This window comes from Malaclemys terrapin, chromosome 14, assembly GCF_027887155.1.
Source record: "Malaclemys terrapin pileata isolate rMalTer1 chromosome 14, rMalTer1.hap1, whole genome shotgun sequence".
NCBI lineage: Eukaryota > Metazoa > Chordata > Testudines > Emydidae > Malaclemys > Malaclemys terrapin.
The window spans coordinates 33,699,812-33,723,744 of NC_071518.1; the positions used below are offsets into that span (position 1 = coordinate 33,699,812).

General features: G+C 40.4%; 3 protein-coding genes across 12 annotated transcripts in view; 1 reads left to right on the plus strand and 2 right to left on the minus strand.

The window, feature by feature from the left end:
* PRMT7 (protein arginine methyltransferase 7) overlaps positions 1-2,847 on the minus strand; it is a 44,224-nt gene extending 41,377 nt beyond the window's left edge. For 3 of the 5 annotated variants that reach the window (XM_054049066.1, XM_054049069.1, XM_054049070.1), the window contains exons 1-2: positions 2,759-2,847; positions 180-363 (exon numbers count right to left, since the gene is read on the minus strand). In XM_054049066.1, the coding sequence (XP_053905041.1) occupies positions 180-274 (95 nt within the window). In that variant the 5' untranslated portion in view covers positions 275-363; positions 2,759-2,847. Of the gene's footprint in view, positions 1-179; positions 364-2,490; positions 2,718-2,758 lie in introns of those variants that run through there. The other 2 variants (XM_054049067.1, XM_054049068.1) reach the window with 2 other exon arrangements.
* Positions 2,848-2,963: 116 nt separating this feature from the next.
* SLC7A6OS (solute carrier family 7 member 6 opposite strand) lies at positions 2,964-14,469 on the plus strand. Its single transcript, XM_054049078.1, has 5 exons — positions 2,964-3,166; positions 5,327-5,710; positions 11,171-11,374; positions 12,408-12,546; positions 13,631-14,469. Exons 1-5 carry the CDS (start codon positions 2,975-2,977, stop codon positions 13,753-13,755), a joined length of 1,044 nt encoding a protein of 347 aa, XP_053905053.1. The 5' UTR covers positions 2,964-2,974; the 3' UTR covers positions 13,756-14,469.
* A 2,098-nt stretch (positions 14,470-16,567) lies between these two features.
* SLC7A6 (solute carrier family 7 member 6) overlaps positions 16,568-23,933 on the minus strand; it is a 46,441-nt gene continuing 39,075 nt past the window's right edge. For all 6 annotated transcript variants that reach the window (XM_054049077.1, XM_054049071.1, XM_054049073.1 and 3 more), the window contains 5 exons: positions 23,354-23,457; positions 22,114-22,210; positions 21,116-21,265; positions 19,897-20,080; positions 16,568-18,878 (listed from right to left, as the gene is read on the minus strand). In XM_054049077.1, coding sequence (XP_053905052.1) covers positions 18,787-18,878; positions 19,897-20,080; positions 21,116-21,265; positions 22,114-22,210; positions 23,354-23,457 — 627 coding nt within the window. In that variant the 3' untranslated portion in view covers positions 16,568-18,786. The remainder of the gene's footprint in view (positions 18,879-19,896; positions 20,081-21,115; positions 21,266-22,113; positions 22,211-23,353; positions 23,458-23,933) is intronic.

Sequence of the window (23,933 nt, forward strand, 5' to 3'; positions counted from 1 at the left end):
TGTTTTAACTAGTGATGCAGAAAGCCTGCTAAGAAAAGTGTTTCCACCCTCCCCTATACTCACTTATAAAAGATACACACAATTTATTTGAAACTCTGTTATCGTCACACTGCATTCATTTTTTTACATTTCATTAATCTGCATCTAAGGAGAGCGTCAAGTGTTTTCTCCCATCATACCTTGCAATCTCCTGATGGTAGTCATAGTTCTCATCTTCCGCTAACCATTCCACAGAACCTGTGGTTGGATTGGCCCTTCCACAGAAGACCTTCATAGTTTGTATTCTTTGTGTATTGTGAGGACAGTTTTATGGAGCTGGCTTCAATTCAAATAATTGCAAATTTTTGTCCTGTTATCAGAAACCTGTTTAAACAAAATACAAGTTATGTTATGACATATACTAACTCTTCCTCCTCCCTGTTTTATAGGCTTCATTCCTAAGCATCTCATTAGTAAGGCTGCGAGTCTTTAATGGAGATCATGGAAGTCACAGATCCCATGACTTTCTGGGACATCCGTGACTTCTGCAGCAGCAGGTGCAGCTGACAACAAGGCCGCCCGAGCAGCTGATCCCAGAGCAGCAGTCCGGGAGTAGTGGCGGGTCCCTGGGCTGCCCCCAGCCACAGCAGTGGTGGCGTGCCAGAGCTCCCCACAGAGCAGCAGTAGCATTGCCGGCATGTCCCACCTCCCTCATCCCCAGCACCTACGATTTAGTCAGAGGTATTTATAGTATAAGTCATGGACAGGTCACATGCCATGATTTTTTTGTTTATTGCCCGAGACCTGTGCATGACTTTTACTAAAAATACCCATGACTAAATTGTAGTCTTACTCATTAGTAGCCTCCTTGCTCTTCCACCTTTTGCTTTATTCTATTACACTCTTGACACTTGTAACTTTCTCCTAATCCTTATATGCCATCTTCTCATTTATGATTACTCACTATGATGCACTTCTTCTGTGAACACTACCAATATGACAATCCAGAAGAGAAATAAAAAAAACTAGTAATAAAAGGCTATTTCTAACCTCTGTGAAGTATGCCCCTCATTCACTGTATGATGTCTTTTAATATTTCTTTATCTAATTCAGGGGTCGGCAACCTTTCAGAAGTGGTGTGCCGAATCTTCATTTATTCACTCTAATTTAAGGTTTTGCGCGCCTGTAATACATTTTAATGTTTTTAGAAGGTCTCTTTCTATAAGTCTTCAATATATAACTAAACTATTGTTGTATGTAAAGTAAATAAGGTTTTTAAAATGTTTAAGAAGCCTCATTTAAAATTAAATTAAAATGCAGAGCCCCCGGACTGGTGGCCAGGACCCGGGCAGTGTAAATGCCACTGAAAATCAGCTCGCGTGCCGCCTTTGGCGCACGTGCCATAGGTTGCCTACCCTGATCTAATTCAAAGGATTCTTTAGAGCAGGATCTTGTCTTTTCTTCTGCTTTTTTTTTTTTTACAAAGATGGAGCACAACAAATATTTATATAACCTATAAAAACATGTATATGGAGAAAAAATTAGTAATTTGACACACAAGCTGAAGAGCAACATACTGTGCAAAAGGAAAATGGTTAGTCCTGACTCCTGATGGCCAGAGATTAAAGAAAATATACAAGGACTTGTAAACAGATGAGACTATTTAACCTCCAGTAGGGGATTCTCTCAAGACATGGCATTTATTCTATTCTGTATAGGTTCTTATAGTAGGCACATCACTATAGTGTCTTGAGCACCTTCCAGATGAGCATTAAGCAATGTGACTACACTTCTGTAGTGTGTTGTTTGTTGTCCATACAATAACTGAAGAGAGATCAATGCACAAGTTCAACAATTTTGATAATATATCAAAAAGTCAATACCCTTTTTGTAACTGATCTATGGAAAACCATAAGTGGTTTCTTATGATGCACGTTTTGCGGAACTGTTTTGTAGAGCTTGCTACACTATCTGCAAATAAGATGTTAAATTAACACCACGTTAAACACTGAGCATTAAAAACAACCCTAGACGTCCATTTCAACTCCTCTTTTAATTATCAAGTTTATGTTTTAAAAAACTCAACCCAAATCTCTGCATGTATCATTTCTGAAAGACACAGAAACAGCAGCCGTGACAAACTCCGCTTGGTCACAGAACAGACAGAGAGGGAAATGGCAATAACAAAAAATCCCACTGACAGGCCACACAGCCTCAGTTTCGGAGGGCTCAGGCATGCACAGGTGCTGCAGAGCAATTAACCTACTTCTCCTGTAACACTTTCCGCCCCCAGATCTCCAGGCCCTTGGCACAGAAAAGCGCCAGACCTGGACTGGGCTGGGGCCCGGGGGTGTTGCTCCTGCTCTGAGCAGGGGGTGGGACTAGCTGACCCCCTGAGGTCTCTTCCAGCCCTGACACTCTGGGATTCTGTGGACTTGGCAGCTGCCTGGGGCGCTCAGGGGCAGAAACAAGGGCAGGTGCCTCAGGGCGGGAGTGGGGGAGGGGCCCCACCTCAAGGCCTGGAAGATGGTGGTGGGAGCCCGATGGCTAGAAGTGGCCCTAGGACAAGAGCCGGGCGCTGCCCGCTCCCGGGAGCAGGGAGGACCCGGGGACGCGTTACCGGCCCGGGGACCTGCACGGGCGGAGGCTCCGCCTTGCGACGGCGCTGGGAGCCAAGGGCAGAGCCCAACTGCGGCCCAACCCAGCCGACGGGCCGGCTCCCCGAGCCGAGCCCCGCCCCCCAGGGCCAGCGCCGCACGGCGGGGCCGCCGAGCCTTACCGCCCTGTCAGGCGCGGGAACAGCAGGCCACCATCTTCCCAGCCTGCATTGCGAGAAAAAAGAACCGCACGCGACCGGAGAGAGGCGAGTCAAGGGGGCGGGGCTTCTAGTCCGGACCCTGCCCACTAGGGGGCGGGTTAGTGCATGATAAAAGCTCCGCCCCTAGTAGGTAAAGGGCGGGGTTTAGCGTTGTCCGTGGCGGGTCTCTATCCCGGCATGCTGTGCGGCCCGATGGCCGGCATGGAGCGCGCGGCGGTGCTGCGCGTGAAGCGGAAGCGCGGCGGGTCGGAGCCGGCCGAGGCCCTGGTGATCGCCTGCAAGCGGCAGCGCAGCGAGCCGGGCCCCGCGCCCCCCCGCGACCCGGTGGAGAAGAACCTCTTCAAGCTGGTGGCCACCGTGCCCTCGCAGGTACCGCAGGTTCCTGTCTGGTCCGCCCCCCGCGGGCTCTGGGGGGCCTCCCCCAGCCCAGAGCGGGCTCCGTCCCTGAGATGCTCTGTGGGGAGCCCGGCCCTTGCCCACCCTCTGGGTTAGCGGGGGCCTCCAGGCTGGGCCAGTCTGCCTGACCCCCAGAGACTAGCCTGGTAGTGAATGGGCTTTTATGATAACTAGGTGCCCATTGAACACTTCCTGTCTCACCAGGGCTCTCCTGCTTGGGCACCGGACACCTCTTTGTCCTGCCCTTTAAGTTCCTCTGGGTGATGATACCGCTGCGCAGCCATTTAATGGTCTGCCGTGTTAGCACCTACAAACCAAGCCCAGAAGAGGGGGTGGTTTCATATTGAAAACTAGTCAACCTCAAAAAGTGAATTCGATGTTGCTTTGGGTCCTCCACTTGCCTCAAAGCCCCCCTACTCATTTTAATGTTTTTTCTCCATAATCTGATTTTAAATGTATTTCTTCCCCCATTGTCGCCTGGAAATCCTGCGCAAATACAGAGAAACGTACTGATGAGTCCTCTCTCACATGAGAGAGGTGGTAAGGGTCCAGTGTAAAGGGCTAAAATATTTGAGTCTTTCCTGGAGGGATTGCCCCAATGAGTAGTGATGGGGAAGCTGTACATCCACAACTAGGTTCCTTGCTTGTGGACTCCCACCAAGATCAGTTCTCTCTCTGGTACTTTTTGACATCTATATATAGCCATTAGGTGAACTAGTCAGACAACATGGACTCAGATTTCTGCAGTATGTAGATGACACACAGTTCAGCCTATCCTTCCCAACATGTGACCACCAAGATGGCCCAGGACTTGGATGAGCTCAGCTCTTGAATGGAAAAATAGCTGGCTGAATGAGCAAGACAGAAGTTATGCTGGTGGACAGAGGAAAGCATCTTGAAGAGTTCACAGCCATGGTGTGGTCTCATTTGATTGAAGGTGTACACCCACAATTGGTCAGGTAAGTGCATAGTTTAGAAGGGCTCTTTAATTCCTCGCTGAAATGGTCATGTAGCAGTGTTCATGAGTAACACTTTATCTCCTGTGCGTGGGTGATTGTCTCATCCTGGTGCACGATGACCTCAGTTATCATGCCTTCATCGCCTCTCAGCTGGACTACAGCAATGCTTTGTACCTGGCCCCGAAGTCTTCCGTGCTTAGGAAATTCCAACTACTACAGAATGCTGTAGCATGTCTCCTCAGCAACACAGGCTACCACAAGCATATTGGCCCTCTCCTCTGCTCTCTATGCTAGCTTCTCCTAGAACTTCAAATAAGGGCTAGGACCTTGACTTCATTTTTAAAATACTTCACGGCCTGGGCCCAGGATACATAAAAGACCAACTGAAACTCTGGGATGAAGACAGTGTTTGACAGCTTCACTCCTCTGGCACAATGGAACTCCCTGCAATGAGGGTAAAGCTCATCTGTGCAGAAGACAGAACTTTCTTGGGGACTAGCCTGAGACTGTGGAATGAACTCCCACAAGTACAAGGACCATCACAAACCTCACCACCTTCCACTTCAAGCATGTTTTTTGACCTTGTCTTTAACACATACATAGTAATAACTTTATATTCCAAATAACCCACCATACCATAACAAGACACTCCACAGTGCACACTTCTCCTGAGTGGTGGATAAGAGAACAAACAGGACATATTCCTCATGTTGGTTAATGCACTGTTGGAAGACATGCAGATACAATGATGTGTGGTATAAGAACCTATATAGAATAGAAATAGATTACTTTGTTCATTTGACAACAGGCTAAACCTCTTTTTTTTTTTTTTTTTTTTTTTTTTTAACTTGCATCTTAGTTTACTCCAATCTTGGTAATTACTTGTAACAATAATAGGCACAAATTAAGCACTGGAATGGGTTACCTAGGGAGGTGGTGGAATATTTTTTAGAGGTTTTTAAGGTCAGACTTGACAAAGCCCTGGCTGGAATGATTTAGTTAAGAATTGGTTCTGCTTTGAGCAGGGGGTTGGACTAGCTGATCTCCTGAGGTCCCTTCCAACCCTGATATTCTATGATTCAAAGCTCTTTCAGGAAGGAGGGTGATTCTGTTTTAAGTCAATGGTTTGACTTTTTTTTTTTTTTTTTTTTCCCCACTTTCTCTCTCTGTCCAGAATGAGCCTGTTCAGAAGTATGTACAAGAAGCTATTACTCGAGATAAAGCAGCAGAGATTCTGCGACCCTCTTTAGGAAGCACTCAAAGAATAATTCAGGACCTTCGCTCCTCCAAGCAGGTGAAGAGGCAGGAAAACCGGTACCACATCATAACCAGCCATCGGCCAAACTGTGCTGAAAGAGAAACAATTGTGCTTGACACAAATGGCGGGGAGACAAATGAGGGTGCCGAACTGGACCCTGAAGCAAAAAAAGACACTTCACAACAAGGAAGCACTGCTACTTATGATAGTTCAAGTTATTTTGGGGAATTCCAGTTGTTTGATGTAGTACAAGAGGAGGAAGTAGAGAGAGACCCCAATATCACTGCAGTAGACACACAGGTTGGTATTGAGACTTCTGCACTACTGACTAGCCAAATTACATTCCATTTTGGTGCAGTAAAATTGTATAAGTGGGCATGCTGGATGTTTGCCAGTGATTTTGAATCTATACTGTTTAGACAACATAAAGGCATTTAACTAGACACTTAATAGCTGGAGGATTAAACCTAGCCTGAGCAAAATATAAAAGATACGGGTGAGGTGGGTCTTACTACTTAATTCCTAGTGAGAAGTGCAGCCTCCTGGAACAACCTCTATGGCAGAGGTGGGCAAACTACGGCCCGCGGGACCATCCTGCCTGGCCCTTGAGCTCCCAGGCCCCTCCCCTGCTGTCCCTGCTCCCCCACATCCTCAGCTCACCGTGCCGTCAGCACACTGGGCAGTGGGGCTGCGAGCTCCTGACCCGGTGCTCTGACTGCGCAGCAGCGTGGTTGGCTCCGGCCAGGCAGCGCGGCTGCCAGTCCTGGTGCTCTGAGTGGCATAGTTAGGGGTTGGGGAGTGGGGGGGGTTGGATAAGGGGCAGGGGATTCTGGGGAGCAGTCGGGACCAGGAGCAGTTGGATCGGCATGGGAGTCCCAGGGGGCCTGTCGGGGGCAGAGGTGTGGATAGGGATCGGGGCAGTCAGGGGACAGGGAGCAGGGGGAGGGAGGGGTTGGATAGGGGGTGGATCTCGGTGGAGGGCGGTTAGGGGAGGGGGCCATCAGGGGACAAGGAGCTGGGGAGTGGGCAGATAGGGGGCGGGAGGTAGGCTGTTTGGGGAGGCACAGCCTTCCCTACCTGGCCCTCCATACAGTTTTGGAACCCCGATGTGGCCCTCAGGCCAAAAAGTTTGCCCACCCCTGCTCTATGGGGTAGGGGAGGGTGCATGGATTTCTACTAGTGTCTTCTCTGTGGCCTAGGTGGGGGTTTAATCTCTCAAATAAGCCTGGCTAATAGACGTATAAAACACACAGCTTCACCTTATTTAGTTGTTAGAAAGGAGAAGCTGCGTGTGCAAGTCCCCAACCCTTCAGAATTCCCTGTCGCCTGCAAAGAAGGCTAGTGGAGAGAAGAGGCCTCTGTTCTTTGACTGAGCTTCCCCCTTCTGAATAACCCCAACACCTGCTTCTGCTGATGCTCATAGTTCCCTCAAGCAGCAGCAAAGTGAGATTGATACAGTATTTCAGGACTTTATTTTTCAATAGCAGCTGTGAAACCAGTCTGAGCCTTCTTATTTTAACTCTGCTGCTTGACAAGTCTGAGCAGCAGTAGGGGCATGGACTCTTCCTGTAGACTTAAGAGAACACTGTGTATTTAGTTCACGCTGGGAAGATTATTTTAGCAACTCCAACTAGAAATATTCCAATTTTTCTGAAATTAATGCTTTAGGCCGCTGTGCTTGACACCCTTCTCACTGAGAGCTTTTTGAGCGCTACATGTTTTCAGTGTGCCGTGTTTATTTTTATAATCTTGCAATCATCTTGCACCCATATTTTAAGTTGCAGGAATCTCTGCTCGGTTTCTGGTGGAATTCTAAGTGTGACGAAGTTGTCTGTTTCCCATGGTTGCTATATGTACAGCACATTATGAACCTTCTAAACTTTTTCATGACTGTGGCAGGTCACAGAATATTGTGCTTGTGTGGGGTGGGAGAAGGGTGATATTGAAGGAAGCATTGTATTATAGCATATATGAGAATAAACCCATTCAGCATTTCCATTACCAATGGATCCCAGCTCTGAGAAAACAAAAACCTTTCCATGTTGGAGAGAGAAGTAAACATCAGTGTGGGCAAGGAGAATGTGGTAACTGTTTTTAAATCCATTCTACTTCCATCAGTAAAAATTGAGCAACTCCAGCTGAAAATGCTGCATCTTGATAAACAGCTGGCAGCTCAGTGCAATAATACATTGTTTTTGATTCTGAAACATTCCCATCCTAGAATGAGTGCTTGTCCAAATGACTTGTTTATCCATACACAGCATTCAATAATTGTACAACCCAGCACTCAGTGCATGTTAGCTTCTTTTAAAAACAAAAACATTCTGTTCAGACTAGACTACTTGCAGCTATTGCACATTCCCCTCAGTCAGCTTCAGTCTCTTTCCCCCTAATACGCATGAGAAAAGCAAGGTGGGAAGGAGTAGTGGCTCTCAAAATGTGACTCAGTAGGATTTGCTTTTAGGAAATGGAACTATAATGTGCAGTCAAAATCCCAGCTTGTGCTAGATACGGTCTCCTCTACTTACTCGTTTTGTTCTTGTGTGTGTTTGAGATTGGACTTCAATTCAGTCCTCAGGAGCAGTAGTAGCTGCACCTCTACAAAAAGGTAGAGATGCAACCTGCTCAATTTATTTCTTCTCTCAAATACAGAAATGCTTTTAATATGGAAATATCATTAATGGTTTGGAAATGAGGCTCCACAAATCAGCTTTGTCCTTCTCTGTTGCATTTAAAAGTTCCTTCTGAATTAGAACTTACAGATTTTTAAAATGCATCGCAGTGCTACCTGACACTGGGACTGACCAAACAGCGGTAGAATTATGGCACTACAGAAGCCCAATAGCGTTGTTACTAATAAATCTTAATTGTGAGGTGTCTAGGCAAAAAAAAAAAAAAAATTCAAACCAGGCCAACGTTTGCTTCATTCTCCATTTCCCTCTCCCCTTTTAATTTTTTCCCTTTCTATAGAGGTTAGGATGAGAGAGACAGTCTTACTGGTTTTCCTATTCTCACCTCAGAATTGACTAAATAGTTCAGAAAGCACTTGAACTTGATGGGTGGAATTTCTCTCAAGCACCTGTTCCAGCAAGGGGAGAGTTTGTGCCAACCTCAATGGAACTGAAACAGTGGGCCTGCCAAAGCCAACAATTTGCAAATGATTCTGGCTATGGGAAAGAATCTGCCGGAAAGCTTGTTTTTTCTCCTGTGAATGTGGAACACAGAAACAATAGGGGCAGACTCAGCGGGTCCAGCAGCCTTTTCCTGTCTTTTGGACTTGTTCATTGGTCTCATATTTACAGGGGAAAACAATCTAAACTTTTGTATAGGTGTCATTTTTTACCTATACGTAACTGCACAATTCTACTACAACAGATGTTACTGTAATAGAACAGTGTCATACTGTACAAAATATTTAACTATTCACTTTAAGCATGTGTATCCACTTGCACAACTATATGTATTAAATCCTATCTGAGGCAGACAAACCTTTGTAGTGTATTAACCATTTATTTAAAGAGTAATGTGTAAATTAGTGATCTAAGTTTTGATTATAGATTTCATGACTAAAACTGCATTTTTTTTTTTTAGAAGCAGCTACCATCTTTGCAAGGTGAACTCTGGATATTTCCACTTTTTTTTCCCAGCAATAAAGATATAAGAATAAGACAGCATAACTGCTGATGATTCACATTTTGAGGGGGGGGGGTGTGTGTATATGTATATGTATATGTATATATATATATGTATATATATAATTTCCATCACTAATATGAATTTGTATATGGATGGTGGTAGTTCAGAGTGGATTATATTTTAGCCATAGAACACATCCTTATATTGTGTACAGAAATATCAGTAACACAGATGAGGTTTATAGTGAACATATTAACATTTCCATTGTAAAATACCAATTTTTAGTTGTATGTACCTTGTGCATAATTTTAGTGCTAAGATTCTTTAATATAAAATCTGTTCAGGATCAGGTTTCTTTGAGGAACAGCCTGTGCTTTTTTCAAAGATAAAAACAAATACACTGATCTAATATTTTGTCTTTTAACGGAAAGCAATGAGTGTACAAATGCTTGAAAACTCTGCCTTCAACTTGCAAATGTCCAAATCACAAAGAATAAACTGGGAGCGTTTTTCATGTCAGAATGAGAAGACAAGGGGTGGACAGTGTGCCCTTGGAGCCTGTTTCTGATTATTATTTGGGGGAGGGGGGAGGTGGTTAATAGCTGCATAGATGTGAATTTAAGGCCCAAAACTTTGGAGGGGAAAGCTTTTTGAAATATTAACATGAAATTGCTTTGCAAATTAAGATTTCTTTTGAGTATGGAAAACCCACCAACTTTGAACACGTGAAACCCTGAAATGGAAATTGACATCTGTTTTTGTTCAAGTTGAATGATGCAAAAAACAATTCTGTTTAATATTAAGGGCTATCAGTGACACATGAGTTGAGAAAGGAGGAGAGCTGATTAGAATATCTCAATAACTAAAGTTTTTATGCAGCGTGTATAGCACTGGTCTTGACCTAACAGAAACAGTCCTTGGATGCTTTTCACAAATAACTCCCTGTGCTAAAACATACATACATACATACACACACACTTTCATTATTACCCATGAATAAACCAGACAAAAGACACAAGACAAGATGACTTTCCAACCCATCCAGTTTACTTTGAAGCTGATGTACTAACTCATGTTTCACCTTTAATCAGTTATCTGCTTACACAGTAAAGTAGCAGTAGTTTCAAGCAAGAAAGCAGTTGCTTTCGTTTACAGCTGCCTCTAGCCTTTATTTTTAAAATGCTGTAGTAGGAAAATTACACCAGTGCTACTGCTTCTCTCTAGAGAAGGCCGACCATGGCTTAACTTTCTGAGGGGGAGACTGTACACCTCTACCTCGATATAGCGCTGTCCTGGGGAGCCAAAAAATCGTACCGCGTTATAGGTGAAACTGTATTATATCAAACTTGCTTTGATCCGCTGGAGCGCAGCCCCGCCCCCCCGGAGCGCTGCTTTACCGTGTTATATCTGAATTTGTGTTATATCGGGGTAGAGGTGTATTTGAATTTCTTCAGGCTACAGTCGTTATTTATGGGTGATATGGAGTCTGAGTTAAAGCTATATGCAAATCTTCCTGCCTAACAAATGTATGTATGAAGAGCCCTCCATCCAAAAACAGAAAAAAACACTAATGAAATTGCTCCCTAAAATAAAATGCTAAAACTGACTGGAAACTGTTTAGTTGGTATGTGGGCCTCTGAACTACTGATGTAGATTCACTTTTCAGTGGGTTGACATCTGCCAGCAGTACACTTGGCAATGCCCATTTAAATCAGTATTTCCATTTCTAGGTTGAGGTGTTGTAAATGGACAGATTGGTGAGCTGAGCAAAATGGGTGGATTTTCTATTTAGTGTTCAATGTTTCATTTTCAAACATAAGCTGAAAGTCTCAAATTCTATTATTAAAAACTGCTGTGAGCACACAATATCCATTAACTATACAGAAAATGTTTGGATTATGGAAAGGCTCTCCAGTGCACCCCCTCCCAGATAAAGTCATACTACAATTTATTTGGAGCATCAGCAATCTAAAGCTTTCAATAGTAAAACTTTTTAAATAACTTGCGAAATATTTTTACTTTGCCCTATTTGGGGCATTAAGGATAAATGTTTTAGTTGTAGCTCACTTAAACTCACTATGTGTGACTTCAATGAAATATTGGTGGTGGTTTTTTTGATAACAGAAAACTGATGATCCAGATGTGATTCTTTGCAATGCAGTAGAAATGATCCGTGAGCGTTTAACTGTATCTGAGAATGATAAAGGATTAGAACACCATGGGAAGGAAGATGATTATGTTTATGATATTTACTACATGGAAACATCGACTCCTGGCTGGATCCAGAACATCCTCTCTGTGCAGCCGTACACACAGGAATATGAACTGGTAAGGACGAGGAAATCAAAAACCAGACTTTATGTAGTAATGAAAGAAGCTAATGGAAACAAACCTGCTTCAATTACATTGTCCTAGTCTGAAAATCATGACCATGCAAAATGGCATTTTGTAGTTCAATGACTTTTGTATCAAATGTGCTTTTTCTAACTACCAGTCTTGCAAACTCAATCAGGGTTCTTTCCATATTGTCAGGGAAAATTATGCCCGACATAACACACCTATAACTCCCATTGTCTTCGTGTTTGCACAGGTGTAACTGACTGGAACTTGGTAAACAATGCACAAGAAAAGAATCTGGGTCATTCATACTTCAGTTGTGTGGGTCTCTAGGACTAACAAGTCACACTTGCTTCTTGTTGATGAGCAGCTATGCCTACACACAAGATGGCACAAAGAGGGCCAAAATAAGGTTGCATAGGCAGCCTTATTTCTGGCATTTCCTAATTTGAGTACTTACCTTTAAACTATTACGGTTTCAGTCAAGTTTTGTGCATTATATATAATGAGAGAACTGTGCTTCAGTTGTGATGTGATTTCATATTTCAACAGAAAGCACTGGTAAGAAGCTTTCTTTCATTGCATATCCTCTGTTCCCTTTGCCAAAATTAAACACTGCTTTATCACTTCAAATAGCTAACTTTCCTCAAAATTACTATTCATTCAACCACTGAAGTACAACTGGAGTGGGTGGAATTAATTTTGCAATTTCAGCAGTGCCCAAAATAGGTAATGGTGCAACCACATCAGTGTTGTTCTATTAGGATAGTTTTATTTCCTTAACACAGTACTAAACTTATTGCATGCACTAACAAAAGTTATGCCAGGCCTGAACAGACTGATCTGCCCATTGAGGCTACAATACATCATTTTAACTTTTGGATGGTGTCACTGTAACTAAGTATCACTAGTGAATATTTTTTTTTCTTCCTCATCTTACGCTATGTAGACTGATGGAGAAATCATTTAATTTTTCTGTGACTCTCTTCCTCCTCTGAATAGTCCTTTCCCTATTGACATGCAGGTAGATGATGATCATATTTCTGAAGAAATATATGATGATGAAGATGATGAGAACAATGAGAATAATTGGCGTAATGACTATCCTGATGAAGATGAGTTCCTTCCTGAGGAAGATGAAGACAGAGAAGGAAAAGATAGAGGTATTTCATTGTCAGTACTACCTGCCCTTCTGCCCATTTAGGGGATGAGGCTTAAATCTTCTGATGGTGTTCACTTTTGCTAGCTATAATGTCACAATCTAAGGTGCAATCATTACTGAATGGGGATGTTCATGGGGAATGGGAGGGTTCATTAAATTGGAGACTTCAAAGGTAGTCTTGAATGATTTGTTCCACAACTATCAGTGGATGATAGGAATAAACTGTTCCTCATTTTCACACATCTCACACTTGTTCAAGTACACCTCTACCTCGATATAACGCTGTCCTTGGGAGCCAAAAAATCTTACCACGTTATAGTGAAACTGCGTTATATCGAACTTGCTTTGATCCACCGGAGTGTGCAGCCCCACCCCCCCTGGAGCACTGCTTTACCACGTTATATCCGAATTCGTGTTATAGCGGGTCGTGTTATATTGAGGTAGAGGTGTATTGGCAAGTAGAACTTAAACTCCTCAATTCCTTTTTAAGTCTTTCAGTGTTGTGAAAGCCCATTAGAACTGAGGTGATGGAGACTTCTGCAAACCCTTCTTTCCATGAAAAATCTTAGGGAACAAAGGGAAAATACTTCATATGGCATAGAGGGGCCAGGTAGGAGTAAACTTCATTAGTGGATTCTCATTTGATGTTTGTCTTAAATGGATGAACTCATCTTTATTGGCTGACTGAGGAATTTCTTCATTAGAAATCCTTATCAAGCTGTTTTAACTATCAAGAGTTGCACTATAAGGCATATGAGGTTTGGAGACTTAATTCAGTTCCTAACTCTTGCCACCGATCTTGGGCAAATCCTGTTTTTCTATTCTTAAAATTGAGACTTCTTAGCTACATTGAAACCCTCAGTTAAAAGATGCTATATGTGCAAAGTTAGCATCACTGCCTTGAAAAGGAGTATAACTCAAAACTCATCTGATGCAGAACTTGTAATTCTTTGGCAGTGGGCAGGTGGGAAACTCTTGCATTACCATATAAAGTTAAGTATTTAATAGTTCCTGAATCATAACTGATCTTTAACTACAAAGAGATTTTAACATGCAGTTTGAAACATTTAATGTTTTCTCTCTAGAATCTGATGGGAGCTTCAGTGATGAAGATGGCAGGGGTATCAGAAGCAGAACATGGGTCAAATACCACTGTGATATTCTGCAGGAGTTTGAATATGATGGGGTCCAGGACTTAGATTCTGATTAACACTAAATAATCTGAATACTAGCATACTGCCAGCAAAGTGTTCTTGACCTCCCTCCAAAAGTCCAGAAAATTATTGCTGCTTTTGGTAGCTCTTTATGGAAATGTTAAGGTGAGACCTCAAAGAATGGAAAAGCATTTCCTTCTGGTAAAACAAATAGCTTCCCACTGTTGTACAAAATGCCACATTTTAAAAGGAAGCGGTCCTTGTCCATCTGTTTGATCTGTAGAATTGATACAGTATTTGATTATATACATTAAGCCTGAAGTGGCCATTTCCTACCCTGAGCCATTGGGAAAGTAGAAGTCTGTAAAAATTGAACTTTCTGGCATGAAGTTCACTTAAGAAATAACTTAAAATCCAGGAAGCATCTGCAATTTCAGGTTGGTAGTATTTAACTCCATGAGTGAGTGTTAAGTAAAGCAAGTCATTCATAATGTGACTTTTTATCCAGGAGCAAACTTGTTTGAGTGAAAGCTTCATTTTCTAATTTGAGTATTACAAATGAGGGCAAGTAGAGAAGCAATCTTGGCTTTAAGAAAAAGAGCTGCATTACTATCCTATGAGCCGCTTTCTCTGTATACATGAAAAGAATGGTCAGTCTCTAGACATGTCCTAGGGCTTTTTGGCTGGACACCTTTTCCTTTGTATCCCTGAAATAGAGTAATGTAAAGTATTTATGCACTTAAATTTGTAAATAAAAATTTGTTTAATTATTTTGCTGTAAATAGCCATTTCTTTAAAAAAGCTTGGATTCTACCCCTTAACTGAGCTAAAAGATTCAAAATGCTGAAATGTAAGCCGCCTTCTACAGTGAGTAGCTCTAATGGGGACATCAACTTCTATACGAAGCTACAATAAAGTCATCTTCGTATAAATCCAAACCTCAGATTGTAGGCCTCAGCTGATTAATATACACACCTGCTTTCATCTTCTGCTCCTTCAACTCTGTCTTCTGTTCTCTTAACTTGGAATGGTAGATCTGTGCAGTAGAGTGTTTATTTTGTAAAGAAGAAAGTGGTTGGGAAACCCATCTCTTGAACATATAAAGGCACTTTAGGACATTAGCTTTTCCTAACCTTAATAGTATAATACAATACTATCACAAGAACCATGCTAAGTGGTTAGAGGGACTCAATTTAATTAGTTTTAAGTTACTTTAGTTTGCCATCATCACAGCTGTGGCTTTATTTATTTATTTATTTTGTTAACATTATACTTACTTTCCTAAGCTATTGGACAGAACTATTTTGGGGCAACTGTTGTGGTAGCTGGTGCCTATATTGCAGTAGCCCTTTCCCTTCCCACCTGGGATAAGGGGATTTATGTAAAACTCATCACTGTCTCAGGGTTGTTATGGCCTTCTCATATCAGACATTCCCATTGCTGCAGCCTCCACCTTCTGGATTTTAATGGTAAAGTGCTAATAGGGCAGAATTAATTGTCAGTGCACTCAAAAATGGTACTTGAAATTGAGGAAGAAGCAAATACAGTTTTGTGGCTATTTCCCTTGCACTAGTAGCTAATAGGACAGCAGTGACTGTACTGATAGCAAAGCAACTTTTAGAGAGAAGGTGTGTGATCTTTTATTGGACTAACTGTTGGTGAGAGACAACCTTTTGAGCTTACACAGCTCTTCAGACCTGTGTAAACACAAGCTTTTCTCTCACCAAACAGAAGTTGGTCCCATAAAAGATACTACCTCACGTGACCACCTTGTCTCTAATATCCTGGGACTGACATGGATACAACATTGCATACAAACCTACTTCTGTCAATATCAAACTGAAATACAGGTTTTTGTGGTGCACAACTCATGAAGATTGGCCACAAACATCAACTAGCATTCTCTGCTAAAGCTCTAGTGAAGTTACACTAAAGCAATGCCAGGGACTGAATCGGAGACAAAAAATAGAGTTCAATAAATCACTCAAAGCAATTACAACTTGTGTAAGTGAAGTTAAGTTCTTTAAAATAAGAACTTTGAGTGATTTATTGAACTCTATTCTTGGTCCCCTGATTCAGTCCCTGGCATTCTACAAGCAAGAGTAGTTAGGCAGCTAGTGGGGTAGCAATGGGTGCAGCATGCATGTCAGTGGTCTAGCAATGTTTGCAAAGCCAAATATATAGTGAGTGTCAGCTATGATTTTTGGGAAAGCTGGCTTGAGGATTAGCACTATAGTTACTTTTTAGGCCATGAAAATTTGAGAAATCAACCTCAGTTTGTGGAATTTGGACGTCAGCATGATTTTTGGCCATTATCTAAAACTAGGAAAATAACTTATTGCCATTGTATATAAGACTTCTGAAAATGCAACTGTGGTCTAGGATAAAATATTAGTCTCAACTCTCATCTTACAAGTCTGCCTCAAAAAAATCATTTTCCTTTCCTACCTTTGAACACTGGCTGCTAATAATCCACTCTTACTCTCTTCCCCCCCCCCCCCCCCTTTGCATTTAAGTTCAGGAGAGCCTATGCCGTGGCTAATAGGACACTGATTAATTTAAAATCACTTAATGAAAATCATTGCATTTATCAGAATTTCTAGCTTGCAGCACTGACTGTGAGGAGCACTTAATTCCCATCACTGGAAAGGACTTCAGCATAGTGGAATTTATGAGACTGTATTTTTTCATTTAAAGTTCAAGCCTATCCTAAGCCCTCAAAGAAACTATGCACAACCTTCTTAATAAAACCACAGTGTGTTGGAGAGACCTTGAACTGCCTATTATAATCCTTTAAACAAATCTCAAACTTCAAATGTATGGAATTTGTCATAATAGCACATTGGATTGTAATAAGCCACAACAAGATTTAAGTGTTAAATGCCACTTTTTATTAAATGGTCAGGAAAACAAGGAAAAGGTTTGAGGTTTAAATCAACTCCTGGACTGGACTTTGCTTCAATTTACTAGGAATAAGATGGTAAATTAAATGTACTGCTTTCTAAACCTAGCAAAAGCCTGCAAGTTTACATAAAAAAATAAAACCACAATTGAGACAAGGTAGAAGTTATGGCACGCTTAAAATAAGTGCCAGAGAACTAAATACCTCTGATGTTGTTTTAAAATATAGTTAGAGATTTTAGATTCCAAAAGAAAGAGCCTTTCAATTCAGCATGCAATGGGATTTATTTTAAACCTCACTTTTCAGCTACAGAGAAATAAATTAGCATGGAATAGAAAGTAACTAAGATTGCAAGGTTCCAGTTTACGTAGTTAAAAAAAAAAAATAGCCTAATGTTTTAAATAAGTTGAGATATAGATAGTATAAAAAATTTAACAAGATTGCAAAACAGGGTCATCCCACTGTGCCACAAAGAAGACAGGATACAAGACCCATTTTTGCAGCTGTATTTCATCTTAATTTAGCTATATTTGCAACAAAATTGGCTTTTATAGTACACCTCTACCCCGATAAAACGCTGTCCTCGGAAGCCAAAAAAATCTTACTGTGTTATAGGTGAAGCCGCATTATATCGAACTTGCTTTGATCCTCCGGAGCGCACAGCTCTGCCCACCCGAAGAGCTGCTTTACCGCACTATATCCGAATTCGTGTTATATTGGGTCGCGTTATATCAGGGTAGAGGTGTATTTGAATCTCTCAAGCACAGGCAAATAAGCAGACATGTATTCATATTGCACCACAGGACTATAGTTTGCTGTCCCGCTAATCATCTCAAATTTTGAACCTCTAAAAACAAATGATACCCAGGTGTTTCAGCTCTCAACTTAAGTGTTATATTTACAATATTGTCTAACATTGGTATGTAAAGTGACTAGGAGCAGACCCAGCAAGAAGGTGTGATTAGAAGAACCTCAGTATCTTGAAGGTGATTTGATCTTTACTTCAGTAGTACAATTATTTCTAGTATTTATTACTAACTGTTGAGGTGAACTAATAGCACATCAGATCAAGAATGTATTTCCCCTTTCCCCACAATGTTTCTCACAGTTGAATGCTATGTACAAATAGATTTCTCTTCTATGCCAGTCACTATTATACATCTAAATTTTCAAACTGAGATGACAGCCACGGTATTACATATTAGTTCTACTATAAAGTCTTTATAATATGTAAAAGTACTGCCTCTGGTGAACAGTATTGAAAATCAGAAACTAGAATTTCTGGTCTCTTTGCTGTAACAGTGCTTGTAAACTCATTTAAGAAACAATTAAATATGGAAACTTTAAAGTTTTTGCCTCTTAAGTATTTTACTTTTTGGGGTTCTATTTGAACCAGTTAGAAACAAATCAGTCACCACCACAAAACAGGTAACAATCCATTGGTAAATGTTAACATTTTAATCAAGTCTAAGTTTTTTCTGTGAAAAGGCAATTTGGAGCATGTGAAAGGTGCAGAATAAAACAGCTTTGGAGATTGGAGTTCTCTCGCTGCAGACCCCACCACTTTTCACTGAAATGATAGTTTCTAGAGGAGAAAGGGTAGATCAATCTTTATATGCCGATTCAATCTGCTGCAACTGCCAATGATGAATGTTTGTTATGGATGCTTATCTACTGGGATAAGGGGCAGATTCCCAAGCAAGTCACTTCACATAGGCCACTGAGCATCCATCAGATACAAAAGGCTTTTGGTCACTTCTGACTTGGAGTAGTTTTAAATTGTTCTTAAAATGATTCAGTACTCTGCTACCTAGTTCTCCAAAGTACGTTTAATGTGATCACTCAGCTCTACTATTATATAATCTGTTTCCCCTCTTACTACTTAAATCCCATTTCTACGAGATTTTCCATTGGCCTCAAACTATAATAAATAGTTCAGACTCTGTTTCCATGTCTGAAGTGACTGGTTAATGATTACCCATAATAATGTGAATTGACAGTATTTTAACTACAGACCATGGCAGGGAGTATGATGCACCCAAGCATCCCTCCTCAGTAATAGCTGGTATATCTGTTCCTGGCTCCAATGGTTCTTCAGTTGCCCCATATTCCCTGTTGATCCTCTTCTGTTTCTGTTAGCAACTTTTGCTTGGTTCTCTGCTGTTTTTGGAACTGCTTTAAACTTTTAGATAGATTTGGTCTCTAATTTCTTATCTTCACTGTCCATCTCTGTCAAAACACTGTAACAAAGCACCTGGGTGGCTCGAGTGATAGCACCTGCATAGGAAATTGAAGATAAACCAAGTGAATATCCAAGTGAATATCAAGTATCATCAAGTTTCTTTTCAAGTATCATCAAAGCAGCAAATTATTTAAACAGAACTTTAAGCCAACTGGACTACATATAGATCAGTGAAAGTTAGCCTTGAAGTGTGTTCCGTTATATTTTCTTTAAAATATACACAAAGAGGATACATTTTCAACACAAGGTAAAGTTCCATTGTTGGTCGAGTCTGGTTTTTTTTTTTTTTTTAAACAAACCAACAATATGTCTAAAAGATGCCCTAATGGTGACAGTTTTTTCTCCCAGGCACCCTGTAGGGTATACAATACACTGAAATTTGTTTTCCCTGCTCAAAGAGACTGATAAGGCTTACAAAGCAAAAGCTCCAAATAGTGTGTGGGGGAAGGGAGAAGGGCTTCTGTATACATTTAAGAAATTGATAAGGTTTGATAATTGATCCATGCACTGACTGATGAAGCCATGTAACCTATTTCATTTAACGGTGGATTTATGAACAACCCCTGTGGGAACTTTTACCGAACTGTAAAAAACAAAGCAGGAGGCTGCAATGAGAAGATTGAGTAATCCTTAACTGGACAATTCAACAAAGGGATACTGGCAGGCAAAGCTCCAGAGAACATTCCCCCCCCTCTCCCCCCCCAACTTTGCATAGCAAACACATTACATATTTTCAAGCAGCTGATCAAACTCCAACTAAAGTGAAGCAAGACAACATGTTTGCTTGAGTCCAGAAAGATTTAGTGATTTTAGAATTACAGCCAGCCTTGCTTTCGGATTTAGATTTTTCAATGTGATACAAATATAATGAGACTGATAGATGCTATAAAATATACACTAAAAGAAATGTAAAATACAGAAAAATAATGATTTTTTCCCCCAATTACTGCCATTCAGCTCATGTGTGATCACTCACATGAATTTAAAATTTATTGTAAATGTCTTCATTCAAGTCTAGCAAATAGTGAAATCTCCCAATCTACATGCGCTTACCTAAGATGTTGTTGATAAATGGAGGCCTTCTGGAAATGGGCAAGTAGACTCCAATGAAGTAGACTGGAATTCCAGATATAGCAATGCCAATTCCAATCAATGAATTAATGGTGTCACTATATAGAGGCACCACCACCAGAAATACTGAGCATACACAGAAAGCTATTGGGAAAAATAGGCTCAGCTGTAGAAAAGGAGAAAAAAAGATTAGGATATTCTTGGAATGTTTTTGTATATCAACAGTTACATGCATTCCGATAGGAATGCAATTTTCTGTAATTGTAACTTTTAATACATAACATTTTTCCAAATCAAGTTTTTAATTCCCATAGACACAACAGCACGGGGTGGACTTGTATTTGGCTAGTTAGAAACATGTTAAGTGGATATAAGGACAACAGTCTATACAGCAGAACCACAGAACAGAAGCTAAAATTCACATGTGCAATAGTGTAAGATTATAACTATGCAGTGTTGAAAGAAGCTTTTCACTGCAGCAGAGTGGCTTTTAGACAAATCCACTGCACTGAGACATTGCCCTTCAGGAGTCAAGAATGGCATGAAGAAGAACAGGAGTACTTGTGGCACCTTAGAGACTAACAAATTTATTAGAGCATAAGCTTTCGTGGACTACAGCCCACTTCTTCGGAAAAAGAATGGCATGGTTTGTTTAATGAAGTGCATCAAACTTTACCAGAGAAAGGTGCTAAAGGAATTACGAATTCAGACATACCATAACAGCTCCAAATATTGCCTTGGTAGCAAAGGTGCTACCAGCATGATTAATTTGCCCTCCCTAACTTTCACACAATAGTGCTGGGACTAAGGAGGAGAGGAAGAGAGAGAGAGTCATAATCCATTGACCTATAATCCAAAGAGCAAGAGTATCTCCTGTTTTCAACCACATGAACCATTTTTCAGATAGCAGAAGGATGGACTAGTGACTGAACTGAAAAAATGAAGAGGAATATCAGTCAGTCATTTTCACCTAGTAGTTGAGCCAGTCTGCTAGAGCAGGAATATTTACTGAGCACTTGACAGCAACGCATGGCATTTTACAAAAATTAAGACATGGCTTGTGCCCTGAAAGTTTACAATCTAACACTTCAGACATAACGCATATGGGTTCAAATTTCAGACAGTGCTGTAGGATGTACTGGGGTAGGGGAATGATCTTAAAAAAAACTAATTCTGCTTACATTAATTCATTAATTTGTACCTTGAGAGGCCTGGGTCGATCTGGTTCCTTCCAGCGGAGGTATAATTGCCCAGCTATTGATAGTCCCACAAAAAACCAGTAACTGAAACTGAAGTAGTTAATAAGCTGAAAGACATCTTCTACAGTCAGATAAATGAGGGCCATAGTACACTGTTGGGAAAGAACATGAGTACCATGAAGAACTATAAGTGATACATAGGTTTTTCAAGTTTTTTTTTGCTTTGTATATTAATGTCATCTTTCATGCCTGAGTGCTTTATATGATTATATTCTTACAAATCTCACCCTTACAGAAATGGGCTTTTTGGGGGGGAAACAGTTATTTCTGATTATTCCTAGAGATGGGATTTTACTGAGATTTCTCAAGGTGGTGGGGACACAAGGATGATGTTTCTTGCAATTCACCAAAGACGGAAGTGAATAAAGTGCTGAATTTAGCACCAAAGTCCAGCTACCTAGCTACTGTCAAAGATACTTACAGTGGCAAAATACATTAAGCAAGTTTACCAGAGCATAAAGGCGTTCATAAACAGCTAGATTTTTACCATACATAGTTCAATCATATCCTGACGACTAAATAGCCTGAATGTATTATCTATTTGATTTGCTAACAAGAAGTCAAAGAAAATTTAAGATGGATCTTAGACTAGCTTGAGTCTTCCTTGTGCACGAGAAATGGAAGTCTGCAAACAACTGCACCCAACAGCAACAAAGCCAAAGTATTCAGTCACTTTATTCCTGTTCCAGTTTTCTTTATATTTAGAGACTTTGTAGTTTGACTTACATTAAGAATTTTTAGGAATTATCAACCTAATGCAACTCTCCAGAGACTAATTAATTAATTGTGAATTCATACAAGTGAAAGATCATTTAATGTAATATACAATACAGACCTTATCTGTCAATGAACTCCAACCCAAGTACAAAAAAATCCATTCTGGATCTATTTCATATCCCAAACACTTTCAAACAGCTTAAAAGCAGCAGCAGCAACTTACATTGAAGAGTAGTGCTGGTACAGGTGTGAACCTCCCTATATGGATCATGGACAATAGATCAGGGAGATGACCTTCCCGGGATCCTACAAAAAATAGCCTGTAAAGGACACAACACGTAGTAAATCTTGAGCCAAGGAAAGAAAGACAGCTGTGTAAAAATATGTTATGAGAACAACCTCAAATAAACCTGCATGTATATTCAACTATTCTTGTACTGTATCTAGATCTGTATAAGTAAATCTCTACATATTTAAAATAAAACAGTGCTAAAGGTAAACTTCTGTGATTACTGAAGTAGGTTTTCATTGTTATGAGACAGAAACCATCCACAATTACAGCTGTATACCGTTAGTTAAACATTTTGGTACAATTTTAAGTATTGACATCAAGTTAGTAATTTTCATGACGTAACAATGAGAAATGATTTATGTTAGATCCTGAAGGAGGTGACTGTACATAAGAATTTCTATAAATAATTCTAACAATATTCTAATTTTATCTATTGTATAATTTCAAAATAACATTTCTTTCCAGTATGGGGAGGTTAAATATGCATGTTAATGGACAAACAAGTATTATAAAAACTCTTTTGAAGCTTGTACTGGTCATGTCTGTAGTCAATGCATAGGAGAAAATTTCCATGACATCTCTGAAGCTTTAAAAAGACTGTCACACCAATTAAAACTTTTAAAGCTTCACACACAAGGTCAGAAATTTAATACATTTTTAAGCTTTAAACATAGTATTTAAACAGGAAAACAAGAAAATTAAGTTATTAACTCCACAAGAAAACTGGAGAATAATCCAATTCTTGACCACGGGCATGAAACAATGTGGTTAATTACCTAGTATACAACATTTATTATACCTTACAATGTATTGTTCATATTGCTATGCAGTCACATTTTGCGAGTTGGGGGGGGGGGGGGGGGGGGGGGAGAAATGGGACAGACCTGTGATATGGAATATACAACCTAAAGTCTATTGAGGACAGTTATTTTATTGTGACATTCTTTAATGGCACGGACATTAAAAGTGTTAGTTTATCACACATAAAATAAATGAAGTTGGCTAAGAGTGCTTATGAACATCTTTTTTTATTATTATTATATGGAGATATACCTATCTCATAGAACTGGAAGGGACCCTGAAAGGTCATCAAGTCCAGTCCCCTGCTTTCAATAGCAGGACCAAGTACTGATTTTGCAAGATCTTAAAACAGAACCAAAATGTGTATTACCTAGATGATGCTAAAATTGATGCATTAAGTCCACCAAAACATGAAACAGCTACAGCAACAGGAACTGTCCAACTGAAAATGCCGAACACCTGGTCAGCAAATGTCTAATGAATGAAGACAAGGGAAAAAAATTAAAATTTTTGCAATGTCCGGACATAAATGGAACAGTAAAATTAAACCTGTTTTAATAATATTTGTGTGAGAAAAAAACAGCATTTAACACATACATTAGTAATCTTCCACAGAGCTGTATAAATTGGCAGCCATTCCTTTCACCTATTTTAGTTATAGCATCCACACAAAATGAAGCTCAAGTCAGGCAATTTAGTTTGGGTTTACTGCTCAGTGAACCCAAGAAGTCTTTTCTTTAAGCAATTCACAAAGAATTATGCTCATAAATCTAAAACAGATTTCTAAGATGCTTTGGTTTCTCTGGTTTACCCACATCATATGCTGTGTGATACACCTTAATTATAAAAAGTCAGTATAACAGAGTCACTTCCAGAGCAACAAATAAATAGGTCTCCAAGGGGAAAAACATACAATCCAAGATCCAATTAGGGAGGTGGTATTTCAGAAG

Excerpts from the sequence above, each read along its gene's own strand:
- SLC7A6OS (XM_054049078.1), top strand. The coding sequence starts at position 2,975 with ATGCTGTGCGGCCCGATGGCCGGCATGGAGCGCGCGGCGGTGCTGCGC. Across the intron at positions 11,375-12,407 it reads ACACACAGGAATATGAACTG|GTAGATGATGATCATATTTC; the intron begins GTAAGGACGAGG and ends ATTGACATGCAG. Across the intron at positions 12,547-13,630 it reads CAGAGAAGGAAAAGATAGAG|AATCTGATGGGAGCTTCAGT; the intron begins GTATTTCATTGT and ends TTTTCTCTCTAG.